This window comes from Emydura macquarii, unplaced genomic scaffold, assembly GCF_026122565.2.
Source record: "Emydura macquarii macquarii isolate MOO-44397 ecotype Brisbane River unplaced genomic scaffold, CSIRO-AGI_Emac_v2 contig_2422, whole genome shotgun sequence".
NCBI lineage: Eukaryota > Metazoa > Chordata > Testudines > Chelidae > Emydura > Emydura macquarii.
The window spans coordinates 16,641,383-16,661,887 of NW_027132559.1; the positions used below are offsets into that span (position 1 = coordinate 16,641,383).

At 43.4% G+C, this 20,505-nt stretch overlaps 1 protein-coding gene across 6 annotated transcripts in view; it reads right to left on the minus strand.

The window, feature by feature from the left end:
• Positions 1-20,505, minus strand: part of TAX1BP1 (Tax1 binding protein 1) — a 118,251-nt gene that overhangs the window by 76,084 nt on the left and 21,662 nt on the right. For all 6 annotated transcript variants that reach the window (XM_067562011.1, XM_067562008.1, XM_067562009.1 and 3 more), the window contains 2 exons: positions 19,632-19,734; positions 340-527 (listed from right to left, as the gene is read on the minus strand). In XM_067562011.1, coding sequence (XP_067418112.1) covers positions 340-527; positions 19,632-19,734 — 291 coding nt within the window. The remainder of the gene's footprint in view (positions 1-339; positions 528-19,631; positions 19,735-20,505) is intronic.

Consider the following 20,505-nt stretch of genomic DNA (forward strand, 5'->3'; position numbering starts at 1 on the left):
TTTTTATGCTACACTCACTGCCATGCTGAGCACTTAAGTTTAAACTTGAATTTATGTATTTTACAAGCATCTTCTGCAATGAGACCTGCATTCAAGTTGTAGGCAACAAAAACTTCTGGAATCTGCTTGGCTTTTATTTTTAAATAACGTTAATTCACCAACTCCTACAGATAGAACCAGAAACACACACACACACACACACACACACACACACACACACACACACACACACACACACACACACACACACACACACACACACACACACACACACACACACACACACACACACTAAAGAAAAAGAATATGGATAACATTTCTGTGTTTGTTGAATCAAACCTCAAGAAGTCCAGCTTTTGTGGTCACCACCAACATATCAGAATTTCCTTCATCCTCCATAGTCAGCAATTCTTCCACAGGAGAAGAGGTTCGAAACTGGAAAGGGGTGCTTGCTCCACGGATCTCACCCTTATGGGTTACGTAACAGAATTGGTAAAATTCTCCATCATCATTTGGTAGATAGTATCCTAAGAAAGAAAAATCAACATTTAAAATAAAACAATTTTACATGGCAACAAATTGATCATGAGAACTACTGCATACAGTACACCATTATGATTCATATTTAAATTAAGCAATAAAGCAAGACAAAGTGTGAATTTTGGAATAATTCAATGGCCAAAAATTATATTAATGAAGAGTTAAGGGTTCTTGGTGGTTATGTCATCCTCTTGCAGATGGCTGTGTAGAGCAAAACAAACTTCTGAAAACCAGGAAATGCTGAAAGAGGCAGAAATAAGGTTGCATGGGCAATCTTAAGAGTGCAATGCTCCAATACACCCCATTAACACACATACCTTTACTATGCCAATCCCACAATTGCTGAAATGTACAATCATTTCACCTCCTTTTACAACCCATTCACTCTCACCCACAGGATTCCATCTAACACTACTGCAAAACCAAAAGGAGAAAATAAAGGGTATACATGCCATTTTCCCTTCTGGTGCTGGCAGTAGCCAATGGGAATTATCTGCATATATTCCAGGTGCAGTCAGTGTGTTAGGTGTACCTACACTAAATGGTGGGGTCAAAAGTTGGGCCGGCTTGGTAAATGCGTGTTTGTGATGTGAGGTTATGTGTGGGATATTTTGAGGTATGTGACTGAGCTATGATTATGATACAAAGAAATTTATGTTTTGCACCCTCTCATCTGTGTGAACAAAGGGAAGAGCTGCATGTGTATCTTCAGGATCCAGTATGCAACACTGCAATGCAGAATTGTGTAGGTTATATCAGTAATAGGACATAGGGCTTTTTATTACAAAGGATATTGTCAACAATGAAGTGGAATATGAGAGATTCTAATGCTTTAATGATGATTAAGTGAAAGTACAGGTTGAGATGGTATCCTGTGAGTAAGTGTAAGGAAGCTGTAAATGGCTGTGAAGTGGTTCTTAAATTGTACACATGTGGTATTGATTCTGGGGAGCTGGCTAAGTGGATCTGGAGTTGGCTAAGCCAGGATCTGGAACCTCCTGAATTTTAGAGTGCCAAGACCAAGTGAGACTACGTGCTATACATTGTATTGAGGCATTGCTCAAAGAGTGTGGAGGGAAGGTGATGTGGGCAATCTTCTCCTCCTTTTAGTCCTTTAATAGTGTTATAGGGAATTCTGTGGATAAAAGTGAATGGGTCGTGAAAGAAGGTGAAAAGCTTGTACATTTCAGCAACTGCAGAGCTGGCAGAGTAAAGATGTGTGTGTATTAACGGTGTGTTTTGGGGCATTGCTGAAAGAAGGCAGAATTAAGGTTAAATGGGCAACCCTAACTGTATATTTACTGGTTTTCAGAAGTTTGAGTTTCTTCATCTCAGCAGTCTGCAAGGGGATGACATACCACCAAGCAACCTTAACTCTTCATTAACATAGTTTTTTGCCATTGAATTTCCTAGTCTTTTAAACAGGAAAAGAAAAGCTGTTGATAGAAGTTAGTAGTCATTTAAGGCAGTTGTACACATGATGTCCCACAATACACAGAATGCGCCAAATCAACAATCCTCTCTCCCCTCCCTTCTCTCTCTCCCTCCCCATAACCACCATTCACTAAAGTCCCAATCACCTTTTCCTGTATTCCTCCCCTCCTTCACCTCCTAATTGCCCCCCCCCCCCAAGAAAAACAGTCACGTGTATTTCTCCCCCCAAGGACTCTTGGAGGCAGGAAGGATGCTGTGCACGGCATTGGGGTGTGCTAGAAGAGCTGGGGGTACACTGGCTGAGCTGAGAGGTGCCATGCCTCCCTTAACTGAGCCCCCAGCCTCTCTCCTCTCCCCTACCATCCATTATCATTTATTCCCCTCTCCTCACTGCAACCCCAAACCCCTCTCCCCCTATTCTCCTACTCCTCCGCCTCCAAATACCTCTCCACAGAAGCCACCTCCCAGGAAGTATTCACGTTTATTCCCCTTCCCTCCCCCAAAACTATTAAAACCGATACCAATGACAAAAATTATAGCAACTCCCAGCCACTCACTTCAAAACTCCTTTTATCTTAGATGGGGCTTGTGATTAATTTTATCCTGTTATGTTAACTGAATGGTGATTCACAGCCCATGAGCCCCAGTGAAGTCTGAGATTCGTCCATTCATTAGTATCTTTGTTTAACAGTACAAGGCAGAAGGAGGAAACCTGTATTTGGGGAGAGGCATGAAACTCAGGAACCCTCAGTCAAATGACCCCAAATTTGGATTACTAAGGCCTCCCTGTGCCCTCAAGGCACACCAAACCACAAAGCAATCCGATTAACCATTCCCATTTTAGAGCACTTGTAAGAGTCAAGCTTTAAAGCATATAAAATGGCAGGAAGAGAAACCCTCTAGCCATTTTTCTGTATTGGCACATGCACAATGCAGACTGTCAAGACAGAAAGAAGCCTTATGATGTGATGTTTGTATTTTAAACTACCACAGAACTGCAAAGATTAAGCTACTTTAATAAGACAATTTCTGCAGCTGCCCCAAAACCACACTATTTTTCTTATTATATTTTGTAACAATATTAATAAAAAAATATTTATGTTATAGAGGGGCTGACAGGTCTCAGCCTGATCAAAACCCCTATCTGCTAGGCACTGAACACACATTGGTAGATACGGTCTCTGTCCCAAAGAGTTTATAACCTAAGAAGTCAATTAACATACAAAGGGTGAGGGAGACAATCATACAATTTTTCGTTTAAATCTGTCTAAAGACATATATCCAGGTTGAAGAGCCTTGATCGTTTATTTACATTGCTCATTTTATGATACATTGAAAGCAACAGTAGGACAAAATCTGCAACTTTGTCTTGGTCTTTAAAGTGTTTTTTGATATATTTGCTATTGATTTTTGCTATTTGGGTGATGTGCTGAGATCAGCAGACCTTAATTCGGGGCAGGGCTTCCCTAATTAGGGACCCTATAAAGGTGGCTACTCAATCAGGCAGGGCATAGCTGCAGTGGCTCAGGAGCCAGCCAACAGAGATGAAAACAGGGGAGTTTGCAAGGGGAGTGGTGTTCTGGTATTGTTGGGGTGCTCACTGGGGGTTGTTTTGGTGGGGTTTTTTTGTGTCTCCCACTGACGGGAACTAGGGGGAAAGGCTATGACAGATACAGAGGTGGTAATGGTAGTCACCCAAGCAGTGGAAGAGACAATGAAGATGACTGGATGTGGAAGCTGCAGGATGTATATGTTCCTGGAGGGAGTACCTCAAAAGAGCTTTGTTTGTATGAAGTGTTGCCTCATAGAGCTGATGGAAGAGAAGATTTAAGGGTTGGAGATGCAGGTTGAAACTCTGGTTGAGTTTAGAAGGGGGTTTGAGCAGATGATAGAGCAAAGCAATGAAGAGCGGAAAGGAAAAACCCAGACCTGCAGCTGGAAGCAGGACCAACGCACTCTGAGGGGAGAATGCTGAGTGAAGAAAGTGGCCAGTGGAAACATGTGACTGAGAACCCAGAAGAGGAAAAGAGACTGGTGAAGGAGAAACAGAGCTCAGAAATAGGTTTGCAGAGTTGGAAAACGAGGAAGGGGCTCAGCAGGTGGTTGCTGAAGGTAATAAGGCAAGGAAGAAGAGAAGAGCAGCTAGTCTTATAAAAAGAGTGGATGGATACTGGCGATACTACCAAATAAGAGCCCCAGGAGGATACAGGAACGGTTCTGGGCTTTCAGTTTCTGTTTCTCATCAGACTAAAGTTACATGTGCAAAGAAAGACACAGACGGGATAGGATTGTTGTTGTTCTGTGCTTATGTGGTGGTGAAGCGGGGCCAAGCAAGGCAGAGGAGTTAGTTAAGACACTGTCTTAAAGACAGAGACAAAGGATGGAAGCAGAGTAGAAAAGAACAGGGCAGTGGACTGGAAAGTGAAAGGGAAGACATTCAGTACACACAGAACTTCCTATACTCCCCCCAACTTTTGCCACAGAAGAATGGTCATGGTTTCTGGGAGTAAAAGAGACTATCTGGGAATATTTTGAAGAAATTCCTTTCCTGGGTAAAGAAGGAAAATGTGTCAAGTGTAAGCAATGCAAGGAGGAGATGCAGGGCCTAGTTGCAAGAATGAAACATCATAATGAAAACTGCTTATTGGAAGAAAATGATGTGGATGAAAATGTGGATGTGTCTGAAGAACAATGTGGATCATTATTCAAGACGCTCTCTCTACTTTTTAGTATAAGTGTGATTTAACAAGTAAATTCCCAAGCTGTTTGCTATGTTGGATGTTGTTAGAAAAAAGGTTAGCTTAGCTAATCCTTATGGACTTGTTTAACTGGTTAATTAGGTTTAGAATCTATCACCCAAGTATACGGTACAGAAAGCTGCAGTAAGAAATCTAGAGTTACTAGTTGCCATTGGGTTTCATTTTCTTCTTTTATATTACATAACACACGCCCCCTATTTTGGAACATCATGGCCACAGACCATAATGGTGATGTCATAAGTCTAGTCCCTATTTTACTTCAGTATAACTCAGGTTTCCCAGGGAAACCCCATCCTATACTTGTTTTCTCAAAAAACAGACGTGCCAGTGAACGCTTATGGGGCTTACTCCAAAATTAAGTGCACTCTAAGTGCAGTCACTCTTAGCTTTTTTGGTAATTTGAAAGCGGATCTGCATCCTTGCTGAAAAAAATGCAAAATGTGATTACTGAAGCACGTTAATTTACAACCCAATACAGCATTTTACATCATCTAGGAGTGTAATTTTTTTAGATAACTTGATTTTTATTAATTAAGGAAATAGTACATAATACTCATTACCTGTGTCAAGCTGCAGATGCAGCAGCAGTACATTAGGAATGGTAAGAACTAAATCACACACACACACATAAACACAATAGCACTTATATTTTATTAAACTAAATCTTAAATGTTACATAAATGTTTCACATTTGCAATTGCAGCAATCTCCTGAGTTGCCAACTGACAGCTGTCCTTAAACTCTTTTTTTTTAGTTTTCAAAGTTTATTAACTCTAACATACAAATCATCACAACACTAAATGTACGCTGTCCTTATAACTTCTACAACTAGTAGGACATCAGTATGTCAAACAGCTAGAAACAGTCTGAATGGATATAATGTTGAGGAGTTGTCAGAAGGCTTGGATCAGGGACTTAAAATATTTAACTGTATTAGAAGCCAAAAGACAACAGCATTTGATGCTGAAGAATCCAAACAGATTTATCTGGTCTTTCTAAGAGAATGAATTCTCTCTCCTTTGTAAATAATAATCCGTAATAATGTTTATATTTTACTTCAGAAGAATTCTGTTTTGATTACTTCACTGTCATCACTTGTTTCCTACTACTTCCTTCAACTTCAGGCATGGTGAGTCAAGTAAATTCATATACTGGAGTTTGGCAGACAATAATTACTCATTCGCAGACTTGATCAGGAGGCTTAGTATTTACTGGTTAAAACAAGAAACCACCTTCCACTGAATTCAACACTGAAAATTGAAACAAGATAGGCTATCCAAGCTTTATATAGAATCCCATTAATTAGGTGTCCTACCCAGCTTCCAGAAGCTTCTAGAATCTAGGAAACCAAGCTACCCACAACAGTGTACAACTCACTCCCCTCTCTTCAGCATCCAATGATTCATGACCCTCAATATCTCAACCCATTCTCCTTCTAACCTATTTTTCTCTCCTTCACAGGCATAAAAAGAACTTTGAATCTCTCACCACTTCCCTTTTAATTCTTCTGAATACTTACTGTTCATGCACAAATTAAATTAGAGCCCAGCATTTCTAGAAGGAAGAAGTTATACACGTATAGCTTCTTCTGAGTGACAGATGGAGAGAAGAGCTCCTAGGATGATTAGGGGAACAAAACTCAATTAGTACTTAGAGAGAGCGTAACAAATTTATGAGTGGGACTGAATTACGGGATTGCCTATGGTGGGGGGACAGGACTCGGCAGCCCTAGGGATGACGGGATTCTCGCAGTATATGTTCCTAAAATCTCATGCTTCAAGACATCAGCTGGTCATCTGCAGGGGTCAGGAAAAGACTGTTACTAGCGTTCTGTAATGTTTTGTAACATTTCTTTAAGAGGTGCTCCTCATGCCCATTCCAATTAGGTGTGCGCGCACCTCGTGCACGGTTGCCTGAAGGTTTTCCCCCCTGTAGGGTTGTCTCTGGAGCCTCCTAGAGTCACGTCTCCATGGCGCCCTATATAGGGCTCTGCCGACCCTCCACCTTCTCAGTTCCTTCTTGCTGGCAGACTCCAACAGAAGGATAGACAGGAGGGTCTAGGAACGGACATGAGCAACACCTCTCAAAGAACAACAGTTACAGAAGGTTAGTAACTGTCCTTTCTTCTTCGAGTGCTTGCTCATGTCAATTCCAATTAGGTGACTCGCAAGAAGCCCCCTAAGTGGGATCAGAGTTCAACGGGATACTGATTGCAGAACAACTCTGCCAACCGCTGCATCATCTTGTTGAGTAATGGCGTACTGCATTGCAAAGATATGGATGGAGGACCACACCGCTGCCCTATGGATGTCCTGGATCGGGACTTGAGCTAAGAAGGCTGAGGCCCCATGAGCCCTCATGGAGTGTGCTGTCAATGACAGTGCAGGCATGTTTGCCAGGTCGCAGCATGCCTTAATGCATGACATGATCCATAATGAAATCCTCTGGGAGGAGACCGGGAGGCTCTTCATTCTATCTGCCAAAGCTATGAAAAGTTGAGGTGTCTTCCTAAATATTTTTTTCTTTCAATATAGAAAGCTACTGCCCTCCTAACATCTAGAGTGAAGTCTCTGTTCACGACCACTAGCATGCGGTTTGGGGTAGAAAACCAGAAAAAAAAAATGTCCTGGTTTGAGTGAAACTTCAATACTACCTTTGGAAGAAATGCTGGGTGCGGTTGCAGATGAACCTTGCCCTTAAACAAGGCTGTATAAGAAGGCTCTGACATCAGGGCTTTGAGTTCTGAAACTCTCCTGGCCAACATCATGGCCACTAGGAAGGCTACCTTCCATGACAGGTACAAGAGAAAGCATGTTGCCAATGGTTTGGATACTGGTTTCATCAGTGCAGACAGCACCAAATTAAGATCCCATTGGGAAACCGGCTGGCATGTTTGAAGAAACAACCTGTCAAGACCTTTGAGGAAGCAATTAACTGTGTGGTTCGAGAAAATCGAATGGCCAGCCATCCATGGATGGAAAGCTGAAATCGTAGCTAGGTGGACCTTAAATGAAGATACAGACAACCCCTGATGTTTAAGATGCAATAAGTACCCCAGAAAGAGGTATTGGTGACATCCCTGGAGAAGTGCCTTTCTGTGTGGACCAAAGGGAGAATCTCTTCCATTTGCCTAGGTAGATAGCCCTAGTTGAGGGTTTCCTACTCCGCAGGATGATCTCTCAGACCTGCTCCAAGCACGCCATCTCCTACTGGTTCAGCCAGAGCTTCCACACTGTAAGGTATAGGGATTGCAAATTCAAGTGACGAAGGCCGTCGTGATCCTGCATAACCAGGTCTGGCACTAATGGAAGACTGATGGGGCCTCCACTGAGAGCTCAAGCAGCGTAAGGAACCAATACTGTTGCGGCCACGCCACGGCTACCAAGATCATTGCCAGCTTGTCTTTCCTGACCTTCAGAAGGACCTTGTGTACCAGAGGTATCAGGGGAAAGGAGTAGAACAGACGCTCCTACCAGGGAATGAGGAAATTGTCTGCAATCGATCCTGGACTGTAGTTCTGGAAGGAACAGAACTGCACAAATTTCCTTTTGGACTTTGTCACAAACAGGTCTACTTGGGGAATTCCCCACCTTCGGAAGATATCGTTCACCACATCTGGGCAAACAGACCACTCATGAGTAGATATCGACCAGCTGAGACAGTCCACGAGCACATTCTGGCATCCCAGTAAGTACGAAGCTTCTATGTGCATCGCATGAGTTATGCAAAAATGCTGGAGGTCGAGGGCTTCTGATACAGGAGAGTGCGCGAGCACCGCCCTGTCTGTTTATATAGAACATCGCTGTCGTGTTATCTGTTTCTACCACGGCTCATCTGCCTTCCAGATGGGCCTTGAAGGCTTGACAGGCAAGTCGTACCGCTCTCAGTTCTCGCACGTTGATGTGGGTGGACAGGTCTTCCCGCGACCACAGCCCTTGAGTCCTTGGGTGACTCAGATGAGCCCCCCAGCCCATGTCCAAAGCGTCAGTCACTAGGGTGAAGGTGGGGGACAATGGGACTCTTGTACATGCCACCTATGGAGTGTGTCAAATACCAAATGTTGGGATTGACACAACCTTCTCTGTGCAACCCCTGGAAGGCTGGCAAACCAAGGCTGGCCATACCTGTAAAGGCCTTAGGCACAGTCTGGCATGCTGGACCACATAAATGTAGGCTGCCAAGTGACCCTACAGTCTTAAACAGTTTCTGACTGTGATCATAGGGTAATGTTTCCACTCTTCTATGATGGAGAGTATGGTCGGGAATCATGCTTCCGCAAGGGAGGCCCTGCACAGGGTCAAATCTATGACTGCCCCTATAAATTCTATCCTTTGTGCGGGGGCCAGGACTGACTTTTGTGCATTGATCAGGAGGCATAGCCTAACAAACATCAGGGTTACAACCTCCATGTCCGATTCTACCTGCTGCCAGGAGTGACTTCTGAACAACCAGTCATCTAAGTAAGGGTAGACATGTATTCTCCTTCTTCTGAGGAACGCTGCCACCACCACCATGCACTTCGTGAAGACTCTGGGGGCTGCTGAGAGGCGGAATGGTAGCACTGTAAACTGGTAGTGAGATCGGTTGACCGCGAATTGGAGGACTCTTCTGTGCCTTGGGATGATTGACACATGGAAGTATGTGTCTTTCAAGTCAAGGGCAGCATACCAATCTCCTGGAACCAAAGAGGCGATGACTGACACCAGGTAGACCATGCGGAACCTCAACTTCTTCATGTATCTGTTGAGGTTTCTCAGGTCTAGGATCAGTCTGAGACCGCCCTTGGCTTTTTGAATTAGAAAGTATTGGGAATAGAAACCCTTTCCCCTCAGTTCTAGCAGGACCTCTTCCACTTCTCCCACCTTTAGGAGCTGCTGCACTTCTTGAATTAGAAGTTGCTCATGAGAGGGTCCCTGAAGAGGGACGAGGAGGGTTGGGAATGTGATGGTGGAAGGGAGCTGAATTGGATAGAGTATCCCAGTTCCACGATGCATAGCACCCATTTGTCTGATGTAATCTGGGCCCATGCATGGTAGAAGTGGGATAAGCGGTTTGAAAATGAGAGGTGGAGGATCCAAGGTCCAGACTGGTACGCCATTCCCGGGCATATCCTGAAAAGTTCTGCTTTGGGCCTGGGGGTAGTTTCTGGCCCTACACCATGCCTGGAGGGCACAGTCTGTTGGACCTCTAGGGGGAGGCCTGAGGCCTGCAGCCACAAACAGTGTCATATTGTTACTCCAGAGGCCATAACACAGGCTGCTGCATCAGCGGCATCCAATGCCCTGTTGCTTTAACCTTGTCTACCACAGCCACAAATTCCTTCTTTGAGTCCGGAGGAATAGAGCCCATGAATTTCATCATGGCCCCCCAAGTGTTAAATTAAAATCTGCTTAACACTGCCTGCCGGTTTGCCCCCAGTGGAATAAATCTTTCTGCCAAAGAAGTCCGTCTTCTTTGCCTCTTTGGCTTTCGGCGTGGATCCCTGGTTCCCCTGCCTCTCCCTCTCGTTTGCCACTGCAACCACCAAACACCCAGGAGGCAGGTAAATGTAAAGATACTCAAAGTCCTTCAATGGCACAAACTATTTTCTCTCAACCTTCTTGGCAGTCGGGAGAATCGAGGCAGGGGTTTGCCATAGTACTGCCATGTTTTTGTCGATTGTCTTAATCAAGGGCAAGGCAACCTTAGCAGATGTCTGTCATTGGAATCCCCCCCGCCCTTGGAGACTTCCTTGACCTGAATCCCCAGGTTTTGGGAACCTACGGGGGAGGTCCTGATGGGCCTGCCGTCTTCCGCCGCCGATGCCGGAATGGAGCTGGCGACCATCTCATCAGGCAATGAAGAGGAGGATTCTCTTATCAGGGCAGAATCCTGTCCTTCCGCGCCCTGTGGATCTCACAGTGCTGGGTACTCTGCTTCCACATCAATGCCTGTGGCATTGAGCTCAGTGCCGGTGCCGTATTCGGAGCCGTGCCCAGGTTCAAGCTTCTAGTCTGTGCCGAGGTCGGACTCAGGTCTTGAAACGGTCTCTGATCTGGCTTGGTAGTCTGCTCCCAGAGACAGAGACTGGCCTGACTGAGGATCCTGGGCTTAAGGGAAGGCCCATGGGATTCAAAAGGGCCACTCTGACGGGACCTGCCATTGTGGAGGCCACGGCATGGAGAAAGGGTAAGCCATTTCCTGGCTTCGGTACCCTCCTCTGTCCCGGTGCTGACTCCTCCGCAAAGTATAGGACTCTGACTCTGAGTCGGATCCAAAGCGCTCACTCATAGGGGACCAAGGTGCTGCAGTGCCCCTCTGTGCCGGCAACTGGGGCCAGGATGACGGCTGCCGGGACATCATTGCTGGCTTCCCTTTCGACAATGCGAATAGCTGCCTCCGTACCGGGATTGCCGCATCCAAAGGCCTCTCACAGGACTGTTACGGCGGCGGCGGCTCAGTGCTGTCAATAAGCTGCCAGGCAGCTTCAAAGGTCTACCGAGTGGACAGTAGCTGTACTTCCTCCTCTTCCAATTCCCTGGCAGGGGAGCTCGTCGGCCCCAGACTCAATGCACCCCTCTGCAGGGCCAAGTTAACAGTGCTGCAGATCCAGGAACGGTGCCTGAGTGGTCCAACATGGGTCGCACTGCACCCAAGCTCTTATGCCCCAATGACCTAGGCAGGAGCGAGAGACCAGTCTGTGCTTTTCTGCTTCTTAGGCACTGGAGAGTCAGAACGGTGCCGTACTTTCATTGTGGCTTTGGTGCTGGTGACCCCTTGCGGTGCCAAAGGTCTCATGAACCAGAGTCCTTCCTCAGTACTGGATCTCGAACTAACACTGGTGCACTCCAGATCAATGCCGAGGAGCTGGATCCCGGCTCCGACGGGCTCAGGGATGGACATAGCACCGCTTCCATCAGGAACAACTGTAGCCTTTGGCTCCTTCCCTTCTGTGTGTGGGGACGAAAGCCTCCACAAATTTTGCAGCATTCTTTTTGATGCGTCTCCCCAAGACACTTAAGACACTTGGTATGTGGGTCGCTCTTAAAAATGGGCTTCTTCCAAGCCCCACATGGTTTGAATCCAGGGACCAAGGCAAGCCCCGGCCCCTGGAGAGGAAGGTAATCATCCCTTAAGGGGATCCGATTAATACAATTATTGTAACTCTAACTACTTACTCCTAATTATTAACACTATTCTAACTATTTAGAGACATAGGAGAGGAAAACACTGAGCAAGAAGCAACCGATTCCAGCCAACCGTCAGAGATGGTAAGAAGGAACTGAGGAGGCAGAGGGTCAGCAGATCCCTATATAGGGCGCCATGAAGACATGACTCCAGGGGGCTTCAGAGCCGACCCTACAGGTACCACTGGGAGAAAAACATTCCGGCAACCATGCACAAGTGTGCATACACCTAACTGGAATTGATATAAGCAAGCACTCTGATTTTTTCCCACCATGTATTCTGGTGTTTATTTTTTGTCTCCTTCTTCTGAGGCATCACAGCCAGCCACAGCTGGAGATGGAACACTAGAAGAGGCAGGTCTGCATGAGGTAGTAATCTCTGTCAGGCTAGTTTTTGCTTGTATGTTCAGGATCTAACTGATCACTATATGTCGAGTTGGGAAGGAATTTTCCGCCAGGTCAGATTGGCAGTGACCTTGGGGGTTTTCACTTCTTCTGCAGCATGGGGTGCACATGGCTTGCAAGGATCATCTGAGTATCTCTCTTAATTCCGCAATCTCTCCTATCCTTTGCCTGTGGCACACAATAGTTTGGACTCTTTGTAATACTTTGATCTAATTCAGGTTGTTGGGTTTAGTGTGTGGGCAATAGTGATGGTGGGCTGTGATAACAGGTCAGACTAAATGATCAAGTGGTCCCTTCTGCCATTAAACCCTATGACTCCATGACAAAAGTTCAAAAAAGTGTGGTGGAAGGGAGAAAAAGTAAAACCCACCATGATTTTCTCTGGGAAGGACAAAAAAAGAAAAAAAAAAAAAAGTTTTGGGGGTTTAATTTTTTTAATGAACATTTTATAATGTGCTCCTGAAGCTTGGAAATTAACAATTTTGTGATGCACTGCCTCAATCTTAATTAGAAGCTTCACCATGTTTTGCTGTTACTGGATGGAAGAAAAATGTTGCCTTGTTTATAAAGCTTGAGCAGGCAGCATAAATCTGCATTTTAAAAGTCACATTTATACTCCATATCAGTCAGATACAGATTCTGTCTTAAGACTTGGCAAAAGTCTGAAGGAATTCAAGTAGCAATTAAGATGGTCTTTTTAAAAAACCAAGAGCTTTCTTTAATGAGTTCCTTTAGATGTCTATTCAGTTTCTGGCTTTGGCACACTTCAACACCTCTATCCTTCTACCACCAACCTCTAACTTGCATTTTGGCCAATGGAAAATTCTTATAGCATTCTACACTGTTTAGTAAAAGTGTAAAAACTTTAACTAGATCTGTTGAAATCTGAATAGATAACATTAACTATGCACTACACTTCATATATTCAGCAGATCTTCATAACACTCACTAATTATGTTTCCTTTCAGCTGCACACATGCATGGCCATGCAGTAATCTGGTATCCACTGCACATCTCATGTGGCTGGCACCCAGGCCCTCAACTTGTCAGAACTCATGACAACTCCTCAGCACCAGGGACAGGCCGGAAGCCTCGAGCCAGCATGGAGGAAAGGGAAGGAGTGGGGTGCAGGAATCAGGGGCTCTGGAAGGAGTGTAGCCGGCCCCCAGGCCCTGTTCTGCCCACCAGAACCCACAGCAGCTTCTCTCTGTACCACAGAAAGCCTCAACCCAGGAGGGATGGAGAAGGCAGGGTTCAGAATCACTATTTAGGTATAATGGGGGGTGGAGAGGCTGTTCATGGTCCCATCCTGGGTGCAAGGAGCCAGCTGTGGAGAGGCTGGTCCCTGCTGCTGACAGCAGTATCAAAGGGCTGGCAGTGCTCAAATGAGCCCCCGGCAGCCTGGCTCTGCAGCACAGTTCTGCCATCACTGCTGGGTCAGAGGTGCCCAGTTTGTGAGCTCCCGGCTGCGATATCAACTCTCTCCCCTGGACCCGGAAGGGCTGAAGAGCAGAGCTGACTGTGGGGCAGAGATTCTAAAATCTTTCCCCACAAGAAAGAAAATCTTTCCCCTTGAACCAGTAGAGAGGGGTAATGAACAGAGTGGGGAGGAGCTGGGGTTTCTAGGAGGAAATGGCAGGGGAGCTCCCTCAAGGGCTGTGGCTCCTGGGTGGGAGTGAGTGCAGGGGCTCATGGGAGGAAAGGTAGGGACTCCTGCCTTCCTGGGTTTCTAACTGTGTGGTTTTCAACTCTAAAACTTTTGGAAGTTAACAAGTATCAAACCACTAATAAGTATGCCTATGTGTCCCATATGTATATATATTACTGAAATGTCACTCTACCCTTTTTTTCAATGCAATACAGTAGAAAAAACAAGGACAAAAATGTAGTGATCAGTGGAGTTTGTACACCACTCAGAACAAAGAATTTAGATGGAACATTTCTCACTAATGTTTTTCTTTTTACATAAATAATTCAGAAATTTGCTGTGACTCAGGGAATAGCATCTTAATATCAAGTGCAGCAGAGTCCTGTGCTTTTGGGCCTGTTCTATGCTGGGTGCATTTCTAAATAGTTTTAAAACTAAACTGAATATTTAAATCAGTTGGAGCTGCAGTAAAAATGGTTCTGGTCACCAGAACATGCATTGTGGCACCAACACGTTTTAAAACTGGTTTAGCCAAACCAGTTAGAATATTTTGGGAAATTTCCCCAGCATTGGCCAGGCTATGTTTTTCCAAAACACCTATTCACTAAATATAAAATATTCCAAAGGATGCGTCACAAGATTCTTTCCCATCCAATAACCTTGGCTAATTTAACTTCTGTAAACTTTAATGAGCTCACCTCATCAGATTTAAAATATTTTCCAATATTCAACTGGGAAATCACTTGAATTCTAGAGAGGTTAAGTCTGGCAAGTTTTATAAGAATGATGGACTTTGAACAAGGAATGTAGCAGGTGAAATTTTATTTAAAGTGTCACCGCACATCAAGGCGTTGGATCACTGTAAGGCAGAGGTCCACAAACTGTGGGGCGCACCCGCTAGGGGGATGCAGAGGAACATTTGAGGGGGCATGGTGGGTCCTGGACCAGCCTCCACATGGGGTGGGGAGGGAGCACCACCCAGCCCTGCTCTGATCCGGCCTGGCTGTGGCTCCACAGCCAAAGGCTCCGCTCCCAGCCACGGCACCACCCCTAGCCTCGGCCCCCAATCTGCTTCTGACGCTAGCCCCGCCCCCAGCCGCTGGCCCCAATCCGGCCCTAACCCATCCCCAATCTTAGCCTTCTGGCTCCTGGCCTTAGTCTCAGCCCCAACCACCACCTCACTCCCAGCTGCAGCCCCAGCTCCAACCCTGATTGTGGTCCCGCTCTTGGCTCCGGCTCCCGGGGGGGGGGGGGGGCGGCCGCCGCAGTCTGGAGTAAGAGGGGGCATCATGGGGACCACTGCTCTAAAGACTGATAATGGATGTGGAGCCTTTCACTTTTAAGTCACTGGTGGTTTGAATCCAACCCAGCTCCACAGTCATTTCCATCTACTGTCTGGTAGACTATAAAAGCAATTGGTGATTACTGTTTAGTTCCTAGTGGACAGGCTATCACTTCACAAAATCTACCATGACAAAATATTAGGACAAAATGACAACTTTTTGATACACAGGGTGAGTGAGGTAATATCTTTACTGGACCAACATCTGTTGATGAGAGAGACAAGCTTTCAAGCGTACACAGAGATCTTCTTCAAGATTCAAGTCCTGTCTCTCTCATCAAACAGAAGCAGGTCCAATGAGAGATATTACCTCACCCACCTTGTCTCTCTAATATCTTGGGACCAACACTGCTACAAGAACACTGCATACAACTTTTTGATCGACTGAAATGGAAGATTAAACAAACTATGAGACCAAACTATTCTCACAGCATTTGTCGTGGTCGCTTCAGAACAATACTGGCAAGTTTGTTTTGGGGAAAAGAGGGAGAAGGGAAACCTTGGCCACACTGTAGTTATTTACAGATACTTTTTTCTTTCTTAAAAGTATGCACTCCAGTGTAACAGCCATAAGAAAGACTTTGGCCACAGATTACACAGCATTGGACACTGAACATTACTGTCCTATTTGTAAGAAGCAATACACAGCTCACTGAAGTTGACTGTGGCTAAAAAGGAGTGTTGTAAAGATGACTACATTACATCAAGAGGTTGCTAGTCCCAATGAATGCAACTGCCATTTCAGGTTAATGGAAAGAAAGCTCTTTCCTTCAAAATTGGAAATTGGGGTTGGTCTGTTTTTAAACAGCAAAAATAAAAGCAGTGATTTCACAGTTACATAGTTACTGCAGTCCTCAGTTAGGAATTATAAAAGTAGACAAAACAGATGGGCACAGATTAAAACAGCAAAGAGAACCAAGGCCCAAATCCTCAAAGACATTTAGGCTCCTAACTTCCATTGATTTCAGTGGAAATTAGGAACCTAAATACCTTTGAAGACCTGGGCCTAACTGCCTTTCAATAGCTTGCTAGTCTGATTTGTGTGTACATCCTTTAATAAATCAGAAAAATAACCAGATATATTGTTATGCATTCTGTTTTCACAATATCAACAACCTTTCAGAATGTTATATAGTATCTTGTAAGCTTGTACCACCATACAGGGCACAGACTACTAATAGGTCATGACAAGTCGCCATGCCACCATTTCCAGCCATGCTTGTACCACTCCTGTTCTGCTACTAGTTTAGCAAAACTTAATTATATCACCACCACATCAAGTACTGCACCATGATTGGGAAAAGCAGGACATAGGACAACGAGTGAGAAGGCCGCAAATAAGAAGAGAAAAAACTAAGTACTACTCAGAACGCCTAAAAAGCATGGAAGGTGGGTTTGTTTGGTAAATTTTCTAAAGAAAATCACAGGGTTTATATTTTGACACTAAAAATGGAGTTTTTAGCATTCTCTTCCTTTCATTTTTATTCCTCAAAATCTCAGAGAAAACTAACCACATATAACAAGCCTACAGAATTATGTAAACAAATTGAAAACATATTTTAGCTTTCAAAAAGCAAAAGGTATTTATTTCAGGAACTTTCACTGATGTAAAGAGATGTCAGAACTCAAAAGTATTTCAAAATATTCTAAACATGATTTTTCAAAACTTAAAGAGGGATGTTTCCAAAATTCATTCATCCATGTTTCTCCAACTATTTCAAATTACCTCTCGGAAATGCAATTCATATATTTTCATACAGATTTAAAAAATGCTAAATTACAATATGTATCATGGAACTAACAAGCTAACTAATCAACCAAGGCCAGTCAAAAGCCTTGTTTTCTGTTGTATTTTGTCTACATAAAAAGTTATTTGGGGCAAGGATCTGTCTTAATATATGCACAAGGGTTTTAGCATGCTTTTGGGTGACTGATAACCCATAAAGAATAAAAATTAATAATTCAGCCTCAGAAGCGAGACTTCAGTAGCTCTAGAATGTAATGTATTTTTCCTTATACACTCTACACTATAACAGATTTTAAAACAAAACTTCCTTACTGTTTGGACTAGTTGCAGAATCTTCAGTTTAGGCATTAGACATAAAAGCTGCTAGCAGTTAGTGGTAAACAAAAAAACCCCCCGAAAAACTGGTGATATGCAAATACAAGTAACTAGCTCCCCAGCTATCAGTCAGATCCTCTAAAAGCTGATGCAACTTTGGTTGTGTGTCATAGAACCTGTCTAAACCCTGAACTGTTTTTTAGTAACTTGAGCTAGAGGGCCAAGGACTATAAATAGGGCCCCACCAAATTCATGGTCAATTATAGTAAATTTCACAGCCGCAGGATTTGAAAATTGGTCATTTTCATGATTTCAGATGTTTTCATCTGAAATTTCACAGTGTGGGTCCACACAAAATGGGGTTGCTGAGAGATTGCAAACCTGAGTCTAATCTTCCCTGTGCTGCCGGAAGCACCCCTGCCAGGACCCTTAGCTGCTAGTCCCAGACAGGCTGGGGCGCGCTCAGCAGCAAGGGGGGAGATTGGACCCACCTCCAGTACCTCCCTCTGTGGCAGGAAGCTCTGGGGCTGGGCAGCACCACCGGAGGTTCCTGCAGTCAGAGGAGGCTTCCAATCTCCCCTGTGCTGCTGGGAGAGCTCCAGCCAAGCCAGGACTAGCAGCTAGGGGCCCTGGCTGAGGCGCTCCCAGCAGCACGGGGGAGATCAGATTTCACAGAGAAGGGCCAATTTCACAGTCCGTGATGGGTTTTTCCCAGGCATGAAATTGGTAGGGCCCTAACTATAAAGCATCCACACAAGTACACAATCTTAAGCTCAATGGAGACACTTTTCTCCATATAAACTAGGAGAATCAGAACTTGCCCAAGAGCTTCTCTAAAATGCAGCAGTCTAAAGTAGGATACATTATGATACTGTAAGCATCTTTCATGCAAGGGTCACTATCATTTCCCTTCAGATCAGATCCATCTAATGCATAAGCAGATCATATAACTAACTTTCTGCTGGAAAAGTAAAAACCTGAGTAGTATTTCTGTTCCAGATATCAATCCACTCAGTTCATGTGATGTTTTGCCATCTCTCTACTTCCAGGAATCTTCTCCAAATCCTTGAAAGATAAACACTCACACTTCGCTCTACACGCTGAAGTCATACAGTTGTTGGCAACATAAGAGATTTAAGAGCACCATTCTGTAAGCCATTTTTCTATGTAGTGGTACATTATTCAACACTTGCCTCCAAAGCAGCATTCAGCAACACAGTGTGACTATCAATTTGTCATCTTATATTATTATTCAAAGTCTTAATTCTATACTTAACTCAAAAGCACACAGGTATAACCACCCCTACTTCAAGTAGTAATCACATAATCATCTTTTCCCCCATCTCCAACTGCTCTATATTTCATTTCACTGATGTCTGGGGAATCTTACATGCTAAAGAGACAAGAGTACATCTTCTCTCATAAACTATAGAATAGAATACTGGCAACTTCTTACTATCCAAAATCATTTTTCACAAAGTGAGAGATGTGAAGAACACTGAAATTCAATTTTAGAAACCAAAGTCAACACACTTGTAATATTTCAAATGCAAAACTGGCATTTTGAAACATTTCATCAAGATAAAGACAACATACAAAAAAAGTACGTGATAAAAAGACTGCTAGAAAAGTTACATTTGAGGGAACATGGAATAGGACAGAAAATCTTAAATGAAAGAAAAAAACCTGAAAATTTGGAAAAAATTAAATTTTCATCGCTTTATAGTCTCTTAACCTGATACACCACTCTTTATTTAAAGAGTAACTTCAACATCAAAGCAATTTCATTTTAAAACATTCAATGGCATAAAAAGCCCAAATGATTGAACAGGTCATTTTTTGTATTCCTCCCTCTCTCTATTTAAAAAAAAATTGTTTGAATATTGCTTCCACACCATATGGTTTCTCCTTTGATAGATCATTTATCAACACAGTCTATTGCTATGTAAAATTTGTGAAATCACAAATTCACTATCATAATTTCCTGAAGCATGAAGTAGAGAAAAATATAGTCTGCAAAGAGGAAACATCACTCAAATATATTAAACAATTAGTAAAATGTGACAAGAAAAACGTGAAAAATAAACTGATGTGGAAAATTCCATTCTCAAGTTAGTTTTGTTAAACTTGGAGACACTAGACCCTCAGTACATTAAAAATTCAATAAACATACAGTTAAATTAATATAACTAATTGGTGTTTTTAAACTACAAAAATTGACAATATAATATAAAATCCAGACAGACACTGATTTACCAAGTATGTACTTGCTCACCTTGAAAAGACAGCACACAGTTAACAGTTGATCCTTCCACATAATTTTCTGGCATAGGTGACCACAAAAATGTATAATAGTCTCGAGCAGTACTCCAACCAACCTAAAGAAAAAAAAATCAAGAGAGAAAACCTGAGTAATATGTTACACACAGTTAAGCTAGGATGGTCTGATCTTTACCATATACTGTAAGCCGCATACTTGAGCTTCACCATGCAGAAAATAGACATTTAATAATGTTTACAAATCAGGAATGTTTAGCAAGTATGTCGAGTTTTAGTTTGGATTTTATTAAGCTGTTACTTAATACAATAAAAGAGTTTTATATAAATTAAACACCAGACAATTTCTATTATACATTAAATTACAAATTGATAAAGCTACATCAGTAAATACAAAAATGAGACAGATATTTTAGAAGTTTGTATTAAAATTGTTTTGTAACTTCCTAGATAAGGAGACAATATTGACTACATATTTCTACTACAATGCAACAGATAAACTATCAACCAAAAAGAAGAAATAAAATTTTGGAAGGTAAGGCATGCTATCTTCTCCAGTGAAAAGGCAGGAATAGATTGCATCAATATTATATTCCAGTCTCAAAACATGGATTTCAAATCCTTTGCTAAGCACTGCAGAATACCACAGTCTTTTACTTTAAGACAAAGGCCTTGTCTACACTACAGAGTTTTAATCGACAAAAGTCATCTTTCGTCAACAAAACAGTGAAGGTGGGCACACTACAATGTTCTTCCCGCCAACAAAACTCTCCTGCTTTGATGACAAAATAAAACTACCTCAATGCAAAGTTATGTCAACAAAGCATCAGTGTAGACACTGCGCTCTGTGATGTCGCCCTAAATTGCCTGCA